The sequence below is a fragment of the Bipolaris victoriae genome (assembly GCF_000527765.1).
Source record: "Bipolaris victoriae FI3 unplaced genomic scaffold scaffold_34, whole genome shotgun sequence".
Taxonomy (NCBI): domain Eukaryota; kingdom Fungi; phylum Ascomycota; class Dothideomycetes; order Pleosporales; family Pleosporaceae; genus Bipolaris; species Bipolaris victoriae.
The window spans coordinates 199,671-217,719 of NW_014575358.1; the positions used below are offsets into that span (position 1 = coordinate 199,671).

Genomic DNA, 18,049 nt, shown 5'->3' on the forward strand with positions numbered 1-18,049 from the left:
CGGCCAACCTCAATTCACATCCTCAACATCTTCTCCACCTCTTGCTCCCCTAACCGCTCCACCCCATCCACACCCACAAGTCTCTCCGCAACCTCATCCACAAAAACCTTCCCAACACCCTCAACACTCAACCCCTCGCACCCCTCACGCTGCAAACTCGTCGTCCTCTTCCCCTCCAATCCACACGCCACAATGCGATCAAACCACCACAAATCCGTATCAACATTCAGCCCAACCCCATGACTCGTCACATTCCGCCGCATATGCACGCCAATGGCCGCGATCTTATCATCAGGACTCGTCCACACACCCGTATGCTCCGTCGTCATAGCCTTGACACCAAACTGCGCACACGTAGCTATCACACTCTTTTCTAGCAGACAGACATAATGCCTGGGCGTGAGCTTGTGCGAGCGCAAGTCGAGAATTGGGTATGCGACGAGTTGGCCGGGTCCGTGGAATGTGGTTTGCCCGCCTCGTAGGGCTTCGACGAAGTCGGCGCGGCCGTCTGCACGCAGATGGGCCTGTTGGGCTGGGGAGACGCTGCCGATTTCGCGGCGGCCGCAGGTGTATACGGGGTGAAAGGAGGCGGTTATGATGTGTGGAGGGGGCAAGGGTGTGGTGGAGGGCGGCTTTGCGGCGAGGAAACGGGAGACGAGTGTTTCTTGCAGGCGGGCGGCTGTGGCGTAGGGGACGAGGCCTGGGAGATGGATATGAAGGAGTTTTTGCCGCATTGGGCTCACTATAGAAGTCATTATTACATGTGCATGCTGTTGGGGGGGTTGTGGGGTTGAGCGATTGTAAGGGAGACCGAAGCCGTTGATAGTAGCCTTTATCGATAAAGATTTTGTGACGCGACGCGACATGTCCCTCCAGATCTCTTTCACACTCCCTCCACAACCGCAACTCGTTTTTCGTACCGCTCGGAACAATGGCTGGAAAGAAGCGCTCGGTAAACGGCCAGGTCAAGGCTCAAACTCAATCAGCTTCGGCGGCTCAAGACATCACAATTACTGATGCGACACCACCATGCGGGCAACCACAACCACCCTCGAGCAAGACTACCTCATCGCCCAGTACAACATCAGCGAGCAAAGAAAACCCAACAGCCGCTCAGAAACCAACAAAAAAGGGTCAACCGAATTCTAAACCCCCAGTACAACCCTCAACCCGCCACCCCACCACCCGTTCAAAACGTCAAAAACTCGCCAAACTCCCACCCAGTACGTCTTCTCCCTTCCCCCCGTCCTTCCTTCCTTCCCTCCCTCTCCCCACTAACTCCAACCCCACAGACGCCAAAATATCCAAACGGCCCCTCCTCCACCCCGCCCTCCCCACCCCCTTCGCCTCATCCCAGCACCCAAAAGTCCTCTACATAACCGCCTCGAGCCCCTACATCTCCGCTCTAAAACGCGTGCGCAAGCTCCTGGCGCAAATATCCCAGCGACACAAGCAATCGGTTTCGACGCGGGAAAAAGCGCTGGGTAGAGGGCGCTTCGCAGAGGCAAACGGGAAGCTGGATGCGCGCACTGTGGAGCGCGAGATAGCGGGGGAAGCGGCGCGGAAGAGAGGTGCAGACGGCGGTGCGGGTGGCGGAGAGGAAGTATATCTCAAGGCGACGGGGAGAGCGATACCGCGGGCGCTGGAGATTGCGTTGTATTTCCAGGCCGAGGCGGATTGTAGGGTGAGGATTGAAATGGGGAGTGTGAGTGCGGTTGATGATGTCGAGGTTGGTGTGGAAGGGGAGCAGCAAGGACGGGAAGAAGCAGGGGGCGACGATGAGGAGATTCCTGAGACGAGGTTACGCATGGTGAGTTCGGTGAGTGTTAGTATTGGGCTCAAGTAAAAAAATAAAAGCGTATCGGAATATCTTCTTTTTTTCTTCTTCTTGTTGTTCAACAAGTGACAATATGAGTCCCTTTTTGGTATGTACATACAAAGCATACCAAACACCACATAGTAATCTATCCCAGACCATGCATTCAAGAGAAGTGAGAAAAAAAGGCTCAAGGCAAATATTTATCATTGAAGAAAGGGTTGTCCGGAACATAGGAGAATGTGAAGAAGGAAAATGAGGTTATCACGAGCGACTTTGTTTCCATCCCTCCCTTCCAACTAACTCCCCCCCAATTGTGCCTCACCCTCCACCAACTTTACCGAACAACACACACAGTCCGCCTCCCTAATCCCTTCCCCTCGACCCATCATAAGTTCCATGATGCCAATTTCCAACGCAAAAAAAAGTAGTAGAAGAAAGAAGAAAAGGAAAGAAGAACGAACCAGTATATTCCAAAGCAAAGCCAACCAAACACAAAACAAGAAAAGGAACTCTGCAACAAAGGAAAATATAGTCAGTTAATCCCCCATCGGTCCTTCCAAAGAATGTCTGTCGATATGCGCGTATGGCTCAAGGCAGAAGAACAAGTAAACATGTCCCTCGCTTTTCACCAACGCCCCTTTGAACAAAAGGTGAAGAGAGAGGAAGAAACTCCCATGTAGCGGATTAAGGAGACGCAAAAAAAACGGACATGATTATTTCCCAAAGTATGCGGCACGCAAAATGGCCTCCGTCCCCAGTTCCCTCGAACGCCGAGTAAGATATAAGAAAAAGATGGGCATGTCCCCCGACGCAAAGGGGGCAGCCGGGATGGTGTACGCCGGAGTTGTAGGAAACAGGCAAGGAAAATATTGTTGTTGTGCTGGTCTAATGTCGTTACAAGACATTAGGTGTGGTTTGAAGTAAGCGTCCAGGTATCGGTATGTGGGTGATGTTGTTGGATATTCGATTGGATGTCTAAGGCAGAATGGCTGTATTTGGTGAGGTCGTTGCAGTCATAACGATAATGTTGGAAAAGATGCGTCATGTTGGCGCAGCACCGTGCATAAGGAATGCAACAAGCGCTGCGGCCAATAGTGCAAGAAGCAGGAGAAGTTGTAGTGTGACCCGAGCTTGCTAGGGTGAACATGTCGATGTCTTGTGTGTTTGGCCTCTTCTCTTGTAATGCTCAGACTCTAGCAGTTGCCATGACTGTTGACCAAGAGCATCGTGCCTTCTCCAAAAGCCACTTCTAATGTCGCCGCCCCGGGAGACCAGCTTCTTCCGGTAGGACAGAACTCCATCTTGCACTCGTCTGCTCAACGCTCGCCCTTGGGGTATTGATTAAGCATGGCCATGACAGCTACACCTATTGCAACGACTGTCACCATTGCTCCGACCGGACCACCATAGTACATAGAATCTCGATCTAGCCTATGAGCGACCAAGGCAGTCGATTTCCCTGACTGCTTTGCGCCGTTCTGCGCAACGGCATGCCCATTTTGTTGGCTCTGCGCAGGAGGCGACGTTTCTGGGCCATCGTCGCCAAGATCTTCTTCTCTGATAATGGTGATTTCGCCCTCTTCAGCCTCGTTGACATCAGCATCGGCCTTTACGTCGGGTTTCGCAGATGCAGCGTCATTTCTGCTTCGCCAGAGAGCGTCCTTACTGGCGGCTTTTGCATTGTCCTTTCTGATGTTTTCGATCATCTCTGCTAGCGACTTGCTGTTGGCTTCTGCGCTTTCGGCTCGCTCGCGGTAGCGCTCCATCTGCTGCTTCATCTCATTCATTTCCGACATCATCAGGTCGAGACGAGACTGCAGCCGCGCTGCAGTATCATCGACAGTTGGAGGGACAGGGCTTCCGTTCTCCAAACCAGTAGGCTCTTCGTGCTCTGGCTCAATCGGGTCGATTTTTTCCGAGTCGTCTTCTCCTACTACGGTCTCCGCATCACTGTGGTCCCGGTTCGTCTCACGCTCAAGACGAGCCGCTCGCTCCTCGGCGTCTTCTCTTGCGCGGCGCTCTTCGTTTAACAGAGTCTCCAGATCGCGTAACCGCATGCCTTGTAGTTCAATCTCCTTCTTGGCATTGGTCAAGGCTTCAGTGAGCGTAGACAACTGTGGGTCGGAGCGTACAGGCGAGCCGGTCTTGGCGCGCTCAGTGTCTGACCTTTTAAGGGAAGATGCAACGTCGGGTTTTTCAGGCAAAGGTTGCTGTGGCGGAGGAGCTGGTGGATCTGAGAACCTAGCCTTTAGACTGTTATCCTTGATTGGAGAGATCTTGACTTGGTTGATGGGAGATGACTTGGAAGGTTCCTTCTTGGGATCTGCGGAGAGGATAGCATTGATGTATTGGTGGGCTTGTTGGAGATCTTGCGACTGTTGCTTGGCAGCTTTAATCTCCGTCTACTGTTGTTAGCATCATCAAGCAGGGGTATTCATCAAGTTGGACTCACGTTGAGCTTCTTGACTACCTGCTCCATTGTTATAGGCTGCAACCAGAAATTAGGATGGCGGGGTTGTGGGAGGCCATTTGTGTAATTGGGCATGGCACCAGGACCCTGGAGCCGCTGGCCGTTCATGGAACTCTGACTGCCAGTGCGACCTCGCATACCCGGCATTTGTTGTTGGTTGCCGCCGCCCATCATGTTTGACATTTGGGATCCTTCGAGTTCGCCGAAATTGAGGTCCATCATCTCATTACTCGAGCGGGTATATATGCCGGCATGTTCAACACGTGCTGCGACCTTGTGGTGCACAATGGTCTTTTGATCTTCGCTGACAATATCGATACCGAGTTCCAGCATGTCTGATTCGCGTAGCTCGTGTGGCTCCGAATCTCTGTTCTCTTGTGACAAGCGGGAGCCGTTGACGAAGGTTCCATTGGACGACTTGACATCTCTGATCCATATCTTGCCCTGTCGGTCTGCCCAAACCTCGGCGTGCTGTCTCGAGAGAACCTTTGAGTCGAAGTATCCGTTAAGCGGGGTGGGTATTGTCTTGTTGTTGGTCTGTCTGCCGATGCGGAGGACGTCGGGGAAGAAGGGGACGGTGATGGTCTTGCGCTCAAACGTGCCGTTCATGGGGACGAGGTGCAGGACGGCGGTGCTCTCCTGGCCCTGTGCCCGCTGTGCGCCGTTGGCCTGTTGCTGGGCCTGGCCGGGGCCATTGTGCTGCGAGGGGACCATTGCAGAGGGGGCCTGGAGGGCGCTCATGGCCGAGGCGGCCGAGGAACCAGGGCCTGCGGAAGCGATGGGCTGTGTTCGTGCTGCGGTGATTCCTGCGATGGGCTCAGTCTTTGTTGCGGGCCATAGTCCCTTTGGGGCTTTTGCTTTGCGGGTGGCAGCCCAGTCGGCGGCGTTGAGGGGGGCGGTACCGTTTGGGTGTGATGAGGATGACGAGGCAGAGAGGGTGGAGGATGCAGATGCTTGTGACGACAGGCTCGACGACGAGTTTGAGCGCTGTGCACTCTTCCGCGGCATGAAGATGGCACCGCCGTTGGGGACGCCCTCAGCGCTCCATGCCTGGCGGTTGATATTCTGGTAGTTGACGGGGGGCGCGACTGCCGTCATTGGCAAGGTGGTGGGGAGGGCAGGGCGAGGTTGTGTTTACAGAGTCCAGCGTCACTTTTCCTGCACGCTTCCCGTGGTCTCCGTTTTTAGCGGCGCGACAGCAGCGTGACAGGCCGCCAAACAAGCAACGAGGGCACGACGGGGGCTCAGGTCGCTCAGACACTCATGCGTCGCGGCGGGAGACACTCGCGCAGAGGTGTCGGGTGTCGGGTGTCGTCTGGCGGGCGGGTGGGTGTATAGAGGCGTGTGTGTGGGTGCTGCTGGCGGAATGCCGTGCGACGTCGAGGAGCGATGGTGCAGGGCTTCGCAAGGCTGCAACGGGGGCACGCAGCACAGCAACAGCCTCTCTGTTGGGTGGGCCGGGCTGGTGGATGAGCGGTGGTGGGGGAGGGCGGTATGGATGGCGGCTTGGGGAGAGCAGGAGGTGTCGTCGGGCTCGTCTCACTGCACTGCTTTAGTGGCCAGATGGGCGAGGCGACGGCGCAGGCACAGGCGTGATGCGGGCGTGGAGAAGACTGCCGCTTCGAAACAACGACACGGCAAAGACACCGAGATGGGACACGACAGGCCGGGAGTGGGTGAAGCACTTGTTTTCTGCAAACTGCACACTGCACGCGAAACACCGGACGGGCCTCGAAACCATTTTCGCCTCATTTCACGCTGCCGCCCGTGAAGGGGGCTTCTACAGTGGTCACGTGTCCCGGCCAGGGTGTGTGTGAAGTCCTGACTGGGTGGGCCGGATTGCTTGGCCTCTTCATCTCCCACCGGACGGGCTATCAGGACTTTGCAGGCAGAGGTGTCGGCTGCACATGCGCAACTACGTAATAGCAAATAGTGATAAAAATACATGCATACATAATACATACATACGTCCTCGTACATGGACTACTACAGGCTCAGCTAGCTGCTTTGGGCATCCTACGGTTATGCTTTCCCCAGACTTGGGTGGTGTCCGCTTGGCGCTGCTGCTCGAGCCGCGGCGGCCAGAGCAAGTGCAAGCTTCAATGCGGGACCGTCGCTGCAGCTGCCAACCCATTTCTGCCTCCCCTCGCGCCCTCTCTCCATCTCTCGCCCTCAGTCCTTCGCAGCGCCCTCACAATGCCTGTGCCAGTCGGATCCATGCCCCAGGGCGCCCATGGCCCCTCCACGCTTGACAAGCGTATGCTCCCGTGCTCGCATCTGCTTGAAAACGTCTAACACCATGCAGTCAAGATGGGTGGCATGATGGGCGGATGTATGCTTTTCCACAACCACACCTGAAAGATTCGAGCGCCCTAACACATGTCCAGCGGTTGGTCTAATCATTGGCTTCATTTTTGGTGCGCACAGCCGTCAATGTCCCCCGCACTCGTTCTGACGGTCCTAGGATTCACCAACATTGTTCGATTCGGCCCAGGACCAAACGGAATGCTTAGAACACTCGGCCAATACATGATGGGCTCAGCTGCGACCTTTGGGTATGCATCGCCCGCCTTGCAATCTCTTTTGCGCTGACATCCCACCAGCTTCTTCATGGCCATTGGCACCACTATCCGCACAGAAAGTTCCCCGATTGCTACACAGGCCTTTAACAGCGCCAACCGCAGACCTATGATCCTCCCCAGGAGCTTCCAATACCCACGCGCCGCTGGCAATGAGAAGAACTAGATTTTGGGTTGCCCGCAACATCCTGGAATATTTTACAGTTGTAAAACAAGTACGATTGGAGATGAAAACTACATAGGCGTGTATGATAAGTAGCGAGGTTGCCCTTAATAGTGCAGCTGGAATACAGTAACCGCAGAGGTTCACACACAAAAGGTTTGTCTAGCACTGGCTTCACAGTTAGCATTCACCGTGATCCTAGAGAATATCACTGCGCTGTAGACCCTTGGCTCACTCATCACTGTACCTGGGCGTGTATCTCACGCCACAACTCTTGTTTGCATGTTGCACTGACTCTCTTCTTACCCCACAACAATCGCTGCAGAAGCCACGAAAGCCTGCACAACCAACTCGTGACCTTGCCCAACCGCTTATTTCCTCCAGCAAAGGATACACATCCGGAAAATGACTTTCTTCTCTGGAAACAATACGTCTAGCTCACATGAATCTCCTGCAACTCACAGTCGTCGCCCAGGTTTCACTAGACGTAACTTATTCCACTTCACGCCTAGCAGTGACAGCGAGAGCGGCAGAACCATCAGGCTCAGCAGGGATGTACGGAATTACGGACCCCTCATACAAAAAGCCACCGAGGCAGTTCGCGGCCAACACGAAGGGAAGGCGCCAAGGAAACCCCTGCAAAAACATGGCTTGAGCATACCTTTTGCGAAGCCTGCAGTGATCAAAATCAAACCGAGGCTTTTTCCGACCAGCACCTGGGCAGCAAACTCTACAAACAAAGCATGCTCCTATAATGACCTTGGTAGCAGTTCTGGGTCTACCTCAGCAGTCCCATACGAACCGCTTCATGACATTTCAGATAGCATGGATGCAGTCATTAAATCTATAAATGAGCATACCCTTGGACGAACCAGCGTGATTGTTGTAAAGCTGGTGAATCTTATAAAGAAGTGGCGAGGTACAATCAACAAAGTCATAGGTGCCAGTCAAACAGCTGAGGACCGGCGGATCAAGGACCTAAATGCACAACTAGATTTCGATCGTGAAATCGAGCGAGTCCACCAAAACACGGTCAATGATCTTCTTGATCAAGCATGGTTGGCAGAGGTGCGCAAGAGTGAGCAGGAATGGTAGAAGAAGATGGACGTGCAACGGCAAGTGATCAACTCTCAGCAGCAACCAAACTAAGCCCTCGTCCGACAGTGTGCTACAGATGCACAATAACCATGCTCCCAAGATAAGACCAGTGGCCGGATTGAGGAGATGAACATGCCCGAGTCAACTCATACAGCTGCTACTACGCAACCGGAGACGCCTCATGCAAACAAAGTCAGCTTCCTCGTTCAGAAGGCGAAGCATCTGTCCAATCTCAGCACACAGCCCTGTGGGGTGCACAAAACAAAGGATGATGAAAGCGGCCACAAAGAAAACGCTGTGACGTCAATGGCGCTGGAAATGGCATTGATGCAGAACGGTACGCATATCAGTGGTCATACAATCCGTTCAGAGCCTTCAAGTCTGACGCGAGAAGACAAAATGGTCACCAACAACGAACGGAATAATGATCATTGGGGATCAGCTACATACTCGGGAGATAGAATGTCTCCTGGCAAGCACAAGCTGGAAGATTCTCATGAAGCCACGAGCAGACTTGAGGATGCTAATTGGTCGCGAAAGAGGGCAAGGACTGCTGTGACCAGATAAAGACAAACCGTCGATCTTGACCCGTCCCGGCGAGCAACGATGAAACAAGCACAGAAAGCTTCATATCACCGGCGATGCATCAGCCCATTGGTTCAGTCTGCGTACCTGCAGTCCTACCCTTGCTCATCAAAGTGCTTTTTGTAACTGGCAAAATTAGGTCTAACCATCTTACGCTTACTTCTGTGTACGCATATGTAATCATGTCTGAATGAACCGCCACTAGAACCCTCCAAAATCCATAACTGCATGCGCAGAAGATACACCGGGACATGGATGCTTCTCTGAGGCATTTCCTATTGCGAGCATTGTCCATTGTTGTGAACTCTAACCTGAAACAACAGGGTTGGCGAAAAGCAATTGGTAGATGCGGGGCACCGAAAGCAGACTAGCTTGAATGGTCGCAGCTCCACTCAATCGATCCACGGTCGCCTCGAGCACAATCATTGTTTCAACCTCGACCAGCAACACCTTCATCAAACACCTTTCGCGCTTTCACTTTTTCTTCTTCTCTCTTCATCAACGTGTCTACCACCTTTTACTAATTTGCGCACACTTCTCCACGACCTTTGAGAAGCTTCGTCGCCTCCCCTTTACGCGTCCCTGTTCGCGTCGCGTCAAGCCTACTACGTTACCTACACAGCCCAATCCTCGCGCAACCATGACGGAATACGCGAAGATGAAGAACGACGAGCTTTCAGCGCTCCTCAAAGAGCGCAAGCTACCTCACACTGGCAAGAAGGCCGAGATGGTCGAGCGCTTACAAAAAGACGATGAGAAGGCCAGCGCGAAGCCTGCTGCCGGCGCAGAGGATGAGATCGACTGGGATGACGACGAAACTGCTGCAGCGCCTGCGACAGCAGCGCCTGCTGAGGCCGTCACTTCCAACAAAGAGACAGTCGAAAAGGCCGGAGGTGAGGGCCAGCCACCGAACCCGCAAGCAGTACCGAACCAAGTAGCCGATATCGATCCCGCCAAAACCGACGACCTGACTGTAGACGCCCCAGCTGAAGGCGCCGTGGACGGAGCCGCGAAGACGGAGCCAGAGGAGAAGAAGGAAGAGCCCGCTCCTGACTACTCAAGAGGCCTTGCCGCAACGAACCTTGACGAAGAGATTGAGAAGCGCAAGAAGCGCGCCCTCAAGTTCGGCACAAAGTTCGAAGATGATGAAGGGCTTAAGAAGTTGGAAAGGGCTAAGAAATTTGGAGAGGTTGGGCCACCCAAGGGTCTTGATGAGGCTCTTCCAGAGCGCCGCCAGAAGCGTGGACGCGAAGGTGGCGATGATGCTGCTAGCAACAAGCGCCGCGAATCTGGACGTACTGGAGGCCGGGGAGGACGTCGGGATAACCGGAACAGGGATGGCCGGGATGATCGTCGTAGCGAGAATAAGAGTAGCGGTGGAGGGGGCAACAACTGGATGAGTGAGAAGGACCGGGCCGCAGCAGAGGCCAGGAAAGCCAAGTTCGCAAAGCCAGCTGCTTGAGCTTCGAAATACAGTGGTGATGGTTTTCTTAAGTTGGTGCAGGAGCGCCCAAGGAGCAACTTGGACAGAACTTCGATCCCGCGAACGGACCCAGCTAAGCAGCTTGGACAGCACCGGCGCGGTTGTGTTACATTTCTTGCGGGCTATACTTTCCAGACTGCCGGACGAACTGCGATTGTCGATTTCTCAAACACTTGGCGGATATATCAATTGAAAGCTGATTTCTCTACTCGGACGTTTCATTGTCTCTTCGCGGTTCACTACTTGTATATCGCCAAGCTCGGAGCTCTTCTCTTTAAGTTGTAGAGGCAGCGATCAGCAATCATGAGAAAACACTAGTACGCCATAAGATGTAAATGGGATTCCATTCACAGCATACGGTGTTTGACACTTAAACCCGGATGCTTTCCGCTATATCAATGATCAAACCTAGCTCAGACCGAGCGGATATCCACAAACGTTCAATAATGATATACACCGGTCATTCGGGACACCGACTCAGCCCATGTTGCCGGGTCGCGATAAGGAGTTATTGTTACATGCTGGTGCGGCGATGGAATGATCTGGACTTGTATGCAGCTCTTTTACCCATTCCAATTGGCACAAACTTTAGCTTGAATTGCTAATAATCGGCCCTTATAGTTGCCTATAGTAGTGCCGTAACACGCAATGGCGGCTGACATCAATGAACCAATGATAGATGTTTGCTGACCTGTACAAGGAGCTTGTCAAATGCCTTTCATTACTCTGCTATATGTCACGTGTAGGATCCAGTCACTGCATTACTCCGACCTCGGCAGCTGCCGTTCGTCCCGCACACAGACATGCCAACGCAGCCAAAGAAGAAGAGGCTTGGCTATTCCCAAGGATGACGAGCACATACGCATACGCTAGAACATTTGTGGGTCACTTTATACAACGGACCCATTTCCGCGTATGGTGTGTTTATTCCGCATATGATGTTATTCCGCATGCCGGACTACTCTCTCTCTCTTTTTGTTCCGAGCTCGATTTCCATTCCTGTACACCGGTGTCCTCACAGGCTTCGTTTTATCAAGAGAGAGTTTGTGTTTAAATATTGGCTCTAGTCCAGGTCGCCTGCTATAGCTTGGAATGACTTGAGTCGGGATATTTCCTTCGACAAACTCGAAACACCCCCGCAGTTGCTGGAAAGATCCCATTTCAAAGGCTTCATCAAGGTAGAAGGCAAAAGCGAAAAGGAGAAGGAAAGGCTGCGAAAACATCCAGATGACGTCGCATTCGATAGTCGGGAATAAGGAGCCCATCATCGATGACAAGGCTGTCTCGCAAGACGAATACAGCTGTACCTCATCTGAACAGCACAGCGAAGAGGTAGTCGAGCAACATGACGAACAAGACGTAACAGGAAGCACTAGCATGACACCAGACAAAGAAGCGCAATTAGATGCACGCTCAACACTCACTGCCGAATCCGGTCTGCCACCAGCTCCTGATGGTGGACTCCACGCCTGGCTCAAAGTCCTAGGCGGCTTCTTGATTTACATGAACATCTGGTGCGTCCGTCTCCATCCCGAGCATCACCCGTGACTTACCCCAAATATGCCAAGCAACATGTTTCGAAACATCATACACAAACATGAACTTGAATACTTACCAATATGATCTATTTTACAGGGGTTTCACTTTAACATACGGCGCATTCCAATCCTACTACCGCACTTCGCTTCTCTCCTCCTCCTCAGCCTCCTCCATATCATGGATCGGCACAACTCAAGCCTGTCTCCTAATTCTCGTCGGCGTCCTCTCCGGCCCACTCTTTGACATGGGATACTTCCGCTCCATGCTCTTCGTCGGCAACCTCCTCGTCGTATTCGGCGTCATGATGCTGAGTCTATCAACCAAGTACTGGCAAGTCTTCCTCAGCCAGGGTATATGCATGGGCTTGGGCGCCGGCCTACTGTACATCCCCAGTTTAGCCCTGGTAGGCGTATGGTTCGACAAGAGGCGAAACGTTGCACTGGGAATCGTCATGAGTGGGATTGCCGTCGGTAAGGTTTCCCCCTAATCCACTCTTATTTTGTCCCTTCGAAAAAAAAAACGAAAACGCACAGAAGTCTCTCACACATACACACAACAGAGAGAAAGAAGGAAGAAAATCAAACTGACATGTTTACACCAAAAAAGGAGCAATCATCTACATAATAATGTTCAACAACCTAGTCCACCGCGTCTCCTTCGCCTGGGCCATCCGCTCCCTCGGCTTCGTCGCCCTCGTCACAGCCCTCCTCTGCATCCCCTGCCTCCTCTCGGGCTCCGCCTGGCTCAACAAACCGCGCAAGCGCCGCGCCCTCTTCGATAAATCAGCCCTCCACGATAGCCTCTTCCTCATGTTCACCCTCGCCTCCTTCACCGCCTTCCTCGGCTACAACATCCCGTACTTTTACATCCCTACGTATGCCCGTGAGCGCCTCGGCACGGACGAGAAGGCTGCCTTGTACATGCTTGTCATTGCTATCGCCGGCAGTTTCTTTGGCAGACTGGCTGTCGGGTTTCTGGCGCAGTATATGGGTCCTATACTTACGTGGGCGCTGTGTTCGACGTGCAGTGGGATTTTGGCCCTGAGCTGGTTGTCGATTGAGGATGAGAAGAGTTTTAGGGCTTTTAGTGTTTTGTGGGGTATGTTTCCCTGCTTTCTTTCCCCTTCTTCTTTTCTGCCTCGTTTTCTTTTTTGGGAAGAAGAGAATTCAGTTGCTGATCGTCACAACAGGCTTCTTTTCGGCAGGTCTCGTCACTTTACCGGCGGCGGCGTTCGCTAGTATCACGACGGATATGTCCCGCTTGGGTACCCGCCTCGGTATGTCGTGGAGTGCGAGCAGCGTCGCTACGCTTATTGGCCCCCCTATTGCGAGTATGCTGCTTAAGAAGGAGAATGGTCGGACAGACTTCATCGGTGTGCAGTTGTGGAGTGGGATTTTCCTTTTACTGGGAACGGTGACTTTGGCTGTTTTGTGGGCTATGACCGTTAGGAAGCAGAAGAAAGGGTGGAAAGTATAAGGGTCAGGTATGGTGAATGGGATTTGTCACGTGGGTTTTTTGTGGGAGGTAAAAGTTTCCGTGGTTTCTACTTCTTACATATTTGGGTATCTGCATATACTGGGTTCAAAATGATGGAAAACATGGGTAAAGGCGCAGGAATAGGGAATCAGAAAAGTAAAAAAATTCAAACTCGGGGATAATACATATTTTACAGGAGGCTTCAAACAGCATACCCATATCCTTCACTATGCTTATGCCGCCACCACCCCTTCTCTCCCTCGCCTTCCCTCCCCCCACTCTCAGACCCCTTATCTGTACTCCACATACTTCCACTCCCCCTCGCAACCACAACTGTCGAGTTGCCCAGCGCGTGTTCCGCATCGCCTCCACTGGCAACGCCCGTAGCCCCCGCAACACCGCCTCTCCGCCACAAACTCGCCTGTAACTCATACACATCATCCTTCTCGCCCGCCAGCTCCTCCAACCTCGCACGTTTAGATTCAGGAACAAAAAAGCTCGTCAGCATACCAAGGAACATGAAGAGAGCGAAAATCTGCATGACGCCGTGGATCCAAGGTGTGGGGTTATCATGCGTGGCACCCCTTTTAATCATGGGCGCAAAAAATATCTGCGCAAATACCGCTCCTAGCTTTCCCATGCCCGCGCTGAATCCATGCGCCGTACTGCGTACTCGTGTCGGAAAGATTTCCGCGGGGGTGATAAATGTAGTGGCGTTTGGACCAAAGTTAAAGAAGAACTGAGCGAGGACGTAGAGCGCTAGCAAGTGCTTCTTTGTAAGATGTTGCCATGCAAAACCCAGGACGCAGAATATGACTGTTAAGATGGCGAAACCGGTGATTTGGATGGGTTTGCGGCCAAGTTTGTCGACGGTGAAGACGGTGAGCCAGTAGCCGGGGAGCGCGCCGGCGCAGATGAGCACGATTTGGCCGGTGGCGGTGTTGCGGAGGTACATGTAGAGGTTGTCGCCTTGCTCAAAGCCCATAATGGCCATGAGAGAGGCGGAACTGAAGCCTAGGCCGTAAAATGCGAGATCGAGGAAACTAGAGAGTGGTTAGTTGGTGAGGTGTTGGGATGGGGGTGGGGCTGAGGGAGCCGTACAACCAAGACATTGAGGTTCCAAAGATCCGGATAGCTTGACGCTTTTGTGAGAAGAAGCGGAATAGTTCTCCCAAAGAAGGTCGCGGGGTCTTGTACTTGGCCATTTCGCTGCGTGCCTGGGCCTGGGTTACGGGATCGACTTCGTTTCCTTGCTTGCCATAGCGGTACTTTCTCGCGTCGACGGAGGCCTTTTCGACATCGTACAGCACATCGAATGTGTATCTTGGTGTCTCGGGAACTGTCAGTCGGTAGTATAATGCGAACCAGCCGGGAATGCCGCCGAATGCAATGATGATGCGCCACATCTTGTCTACGTGCATTGCACATTCTCCTACGCATTCGCCAACCCCTGTTGCTACGACTAGATGGTCTTTGTAAATCACAACCACTATGAGTGTTACCAGTGCCGAAGCCAACTGCCCGAGGCCTTGCATTGCAAAGACGGCGGCTATGATGCCTCCTCGGTAGCGTGTACTGGCGAATTCAGCTGTAATGACAGCGCTGAGTGGATCTAGAGCGATTGTTAGCGTCTCTACGAACTTACATAGCTGATTCCAACCAGAAATTCTAGAGCTGTAAAACAGACTGGAAATCACACTTACAGTCACCGCCCACACCAATTCCCATGATTACGCGATAGAAGATAAGAACACCGACAATTGACAGGGTAGCAGATTCTCCACAAAGCGATTGCGCAAGGGTCGTTGCGATGATGATCATGAGCTCGACACCGTACATTCTTTTTCGTCCAAGATAATCGCCCAAGTATCCAAAGACGCACTGTCCAAAGATTGCGCCGGCGGATGTGGCAACTTTGATGGCTGTATCGGCATTGTGAGGCATGACACCACGGTTGTCTGCATCTTGCCAATACACAATGCCTAGCAATATGACTGTGAGATTGATTGCGAACAACTGGAGATAGTCGTTAGCCCCATGTCCGTATGGTCGGGTTCATTGTTAGACGTACGCTGTAAGCATCTGTGAAGAAGCCTATGCCAGTGACCACAGCTAGGCGCACATGATACCATCCGAAGGGTGCTTTATCCACCTCAGCGAGGGCCATGCGCCGGCGCTCATTAGGGTCTGCAATGTGAGTCTGGTAGCCCCATTAGTAAGGCCGTGGTATCAGGTTGTGTAGATCAGTACTCACATAGACGCCAGGGACATCTCGGTACGCCGCATTTCCAGTACGTCCGAAAGACGGCATGACTGGCAGTCAAGGTGAGTGCTCTGGAAGAAAATTGACCTTCAAAACCAAAGAGCACTCATAAGATTGGACGCGACGACAAAGAATAGATCAGGTTGGCTGCCTCGCAGTATATGGAAGTAAGCCGGTGGTATTCAGCGATCAGATGTCCCATGGAATCGCAAGCGAGTCAATATAGCATGCTCCAACATGCCACTGCAGGGACGATTTGGCATTACGAACGCAAGGTCCATGCCGAGGAGGCGAGACCAGGTTGGACCAGACGTCCAAAATACCATCCTGCTGGACACCAATTGGTAGAGAAGACCGAGGGGGCCAAGCCAGAATGACAGTAGAAGCCGGGCGATAGAGCTTAGCTGTGAATGCTGGGTGGGAGGCATTTCGGAGTTGCACCACAGGGACAAGCACGAGCTCACGTTTTGGCGCCTGATTGGCTGCACACGCAACCCTTCAGAACGACACCCATGCCAGTCTTGACATGACGGCACGCCTCGTGTCTCGTTCAGCCCGTGTACTGTTTGAGGGGGGCAATTGAGTTATGTGCCCGTGGGATGGCGTGACATATCCGCGGTGCCACAAACCATTGTATTGGGATGTTGTGGTGGTTTTCATCCTGGGATGACAAGTGCGTAAGCCCTTGGGGCGGAATGGGCACCGAAATTCAAGCCTTTCACGTGGGAGTAAGCAGCTTCCGGTGTGCTGAGTCACGATCTGCCGTGCTCTCCAGCCGTCCTGGCTTGTGCTTGACTGCTTGGTTGAAGGAGCATATTGGTGGCCGCCTCACGTCTGCGGGTCTTGCAGACGTTGAGATAGTATGGTTTTTGTGCACAAATGTCACATACCTAGTACTGAGCCGCGTACAGACAGCGATCTGGATCAGATATCATCAACCAGTAACACCGAATCTCAAGGGTCTTGTGAGCAAATGCTATTCATGCATCACCCTGCGGACAAGACACGTGCAAGGATTGTCGCGAGTCCTCCTGAAGTCGAAGGTGGATTGGGTAGCCTGGAATCCCGTGTGGGGGTCTTGGGGCGATTCCCATCTGGCTTCCGCAGATGATAGTCCACGCGTCCAAGGCGCAACACAAGTCTGCCTTCTTGGTATGCGTTTCATAATTTCCTATTCAGCTCTTCACATCGTGAATGAAGCCCTGATCCAATCAAGTCTACCCACGTGCGTCTGTTTGCCATGTCGTCTTGCAGGTCAGTCCAAGAGTCTACAGATTGCTAGTCCAAGCGAGATCATCTGTCCAATATGCCCAATACGAGTCAAAGATGGCATGTTCGAAAAGTAGAGCTGAGACAGGGTCCTTGATGTAGTACGGCAAGTGTAGACTAGTGGTTGTAGATTAGTACTCTCCACAGCCTCAACCTTGCAAAATATGCTTGGTACTCTAGCATCAACACTCAAGCCAGCACTACTGTGATGCTCGATTAATTGATTCGATCTGTGCACATTATGTGGAGGATGTCATCAGCATGTATGCTATCCTCTCATCTTCCCAAAGTAGGTGCGAGTGGTGCCGCCTTGGCTGGAACAGAGTTCGACCATACATGAATTTAGCAGCTGTGGGTGATTTGAGCGCGATGCAACGAAAATTGTTGGTATTTTTTCAATGTCGATGGCCGTTGCGTGATGATGTTGACGTGAGTCCTTAGGCTGTTCGCTGGTTGCGCTCTGGCGTGAATCGCGCTAAGCCAAAATTGACTAGTCTCACACAATGTTCGAAATTCGCTACCCGAGACTTCTCCAAAGCGCACGACAATTCGCGACAACACCACCCTCCGATACTAACAACAGCGTCACAAGGTATGTTCTTCTGCCAATTTGTTGCTACTGCCCAATTACTGACAAATATTTTCAACAGTCCCCAGCCAAAATGAGTACGCTGCGCTCCCACATGCCCGTTCGACCTCAAGCTTGGAGACTGACTATGATATAGCGAAGGGTACCTCCAGTTTCGGAAAGCGCCACAACAAGACGCACACGCTCTGCAGGCGTTGCGGTACGTAATTCCTCCCTGGACGATAGCACTGGACATACAGTTGCTTGGATTGGAGCTGTTGAGAGAGAGGAAAGACATCGGCCACAGGGACTGACGGGAAATCTACAGGTCGCCGATCCCTTCACATCCAGAAGCACACCTGCGCCTCATGCGGCTACCCTGCTGCTAAGACCCGCAAGTGTACGTTTACCTAGAGTGCAAACGCGCGCACACACCGAACCAGACAAGCAATTAACACAGGACAGTCAACTGGGGCGAGAAGGCCAAGCGAAGGAAGACCACCGGTACCGGCCGCATGCGATACCTCAAGACCGTCAACCGCAAGTTCAGCAACGGATTCCAAACCGGTACCCCCAAGGGCGCCAAGGGCCCCACCGTCAACTCCTCGTAAACGAATCGACACTATGAGCGGGTCAAGTGCGGAGGAGTAGAGGCGCGATGGAAGGCCATTCGGAACGGGTGCATGATCGTAAAGCGGGGTTCTTCTACAAGCAAATGGTATTGCTCGGCATGGGGC

General features: G+C 52.7%; 10 protein-coding genes across 10 annotated transcripts; 7 read left to right on the forward strand and 3 right to left on the reverse strand.

Moving 5' to 3' along the window:
- Window positions 1-14: 14 nt before the first annotated feature.
- Window positions 15-755, reverse strand: COCVIDRAFT_25895 (hypothetical protein; the record flags this gene model as incomplete). The annotated part of the gene is made up of 1 exon (XM_014701993.1): window positions 15-755. One exon carries the CDS (start codon window positions 753-755, stop codon window positions 15-17), a length of 741 nt encoding a protein of 246 aa, XP_014557479.1.
- A 176-nt stretch (window positions 756-931) lies between these two features.
- On the forward strand, window positions 932-1,846 carry COCVIDRAFT_25896 (hypothetical protein; the record flags this gene model as incomplete). The annotated part of the gene is made up of 2 exons (XM_014701994.1): window positions 932-1,223; window positions 1,293-1,846. 2 exons carry the CDS (start codon window positions 932-934, stop codon window positions 1,844-1,846), a joined length of 846 nt encoding a protein of 281 aa, XP_014557480.1.
- A 1,289-nt stretch (window positions 1,847-3,135) lies between these two features.
- On the reverse strand, window positions 3,136-5,297 carry COCVIDRAFT_96971 (hypothetical protein; the record flags this gene model as incomplete). Its single annotated transcript, XM_014702059.1, has 2 exons — window positions 3,136-4,221; window positions 4,272-5,297. The coding sequence occupies 2 exons, from the start codon at window positions 5,295-5,297 to the stop codon at window positions 3,136-3,138; spliced, it is 2,112 nt and encodes a 703-aa protein (XP_014557545.1).
- A 1,188-nt stretch (window positions 5,298-6,485) lies between these two features.
- COCVIDRAFT_37040 (hypothetical protein) lies at window positions 6,486-7,034 on the forward strand (the record flags this gene model as incomplete). The annotated part of the gene is made up of 5 exons (XM_014702060.1): window positions 6,486-6,546; window positions 6,595-6,621; window positions 6,677-6,706; window positions 6,754-6,844; window positions 6,893-7,034. The coding sequence occupies 5 exons, from the start codon at window positions 6,486-6,488 to the stop codon at window positions 7,032-7,034; spliced, it is 351 nt and encodes a 116-aa protein (XP_014557546.1).
- Window positions 7,035-7,436: 402 nt separating this feature from the next.
- On the forward strand, window positions 7,437-8,126 carry COCVIDRAFT_25899 (hypothetical protein; the record flags this gene model as incomplete). The annotated part of the gene is made up of 1 exon (XM_014701995.1): window positions 7,437-8,126. The coding sequence occupies one exon, from the start codon at window positions 7,437-7,439 to the stop codon at window positions 8,124-8,126; it is 690 nt and encodes a 229-aa protein (XP_014557481.1).
- A 135-nt stretch (window positions 8,127-8,261) lies between these two features.
- On the forward strand, window positions 8,262-8,696 carry COCVIDRAFT_25900 (hypothetical protein; the record flags this gene model as incomplete). The annotated part of the gene is made up of 1 exon (XM_014701996.1): window positions 8,262-8,696. The coding sequence occupies one exon, from the start codon at window positions 8,262-8,264 to the stop codon at window positions 8,694-8,696; it is 435 nt and encodes a 144-aa protein (XP_014557482.1).
- A 658-nt stretch (window positions 8,697-9,354) lies between these two features.
- COCVIDRAFT_96916 (hypothetical protein) lies at window positions 9,355-10,176 on the forward strand (the record flags this gene model as incomplete). The annotated part of the gene is made up of 1 exon (XM_014702061.1): window positions 9,355-10,176. One exon carries the CDS (start codon window positions 9,355-9,357, stop codon window positions 10,174-10,176), a length of 822 nt encoding a protein of 273 aa, XP_014557547.1.
- A 1,248-nt stretch (window positions 10,177-11,424) lies between these two features.
- Window positions 11,425-13,212, forward strand: COCVIDRAFT_37043 (hypothetical protein; the record flags this gene model as incomplete). The annotated part of the gene is made up of 4 exons (XM_014702062.1): window positions 11,425-11,711; window positions 11,833-12,206; window positions 12,343-12,834; window positions 12,926-13,212. The coding sequence occupies 4 exons, from the start codon at window positions 11,425-11,427 to the stop codon at window positions 13,210-13,212; spliced, it is 1,440 nt and encodes a 479-aa protein (XP_014557548.1).
- A 202-nt stretch (window positions 13,213-13,414) lies between these two features.
- On the reverse strand, window positions 13,415-15,523 carry COCVIDRAFT_96958 (hypothetical protein; the record flags this gene model as incomplete). The annotated part of the gene is made up of 5 exons (XM_014702063.1): window positions 13,415-14,255; window positions 14,314-14,824; window positions 14,916-15,228; window positions 15,284-15,412; window positions 15,467-15,523. 5 exons carry the CDS (start codon window positions 15,521-15,523, stop codon window positions 13,415-13,417), a joined length of 1,851 nt encoding a protein of 616 aa, XP_014557549.1.
- A 1,942-nt stretch (window positions 15,524-17,465) lies between these two features.
- On the forward strand, window positions 17,466-17,923 carry COCVIDRAFT_97020 (hypothetical protein; the record flags this gene model as incomplete). The annotated part of the gene is made up of 3 exons (XM_014702064.1): window positions 17,466-17,532; window positions 17,641-17,712; window positions 17,778-17,923. Coding segments are annotated over 3 exons (285 nt in total), but the record flags the coding sequence as incomplete, so codon positions are not given.
- Between the last annotated feature and the right edge of the window lie 126 nt (window positions 17,924-18,049).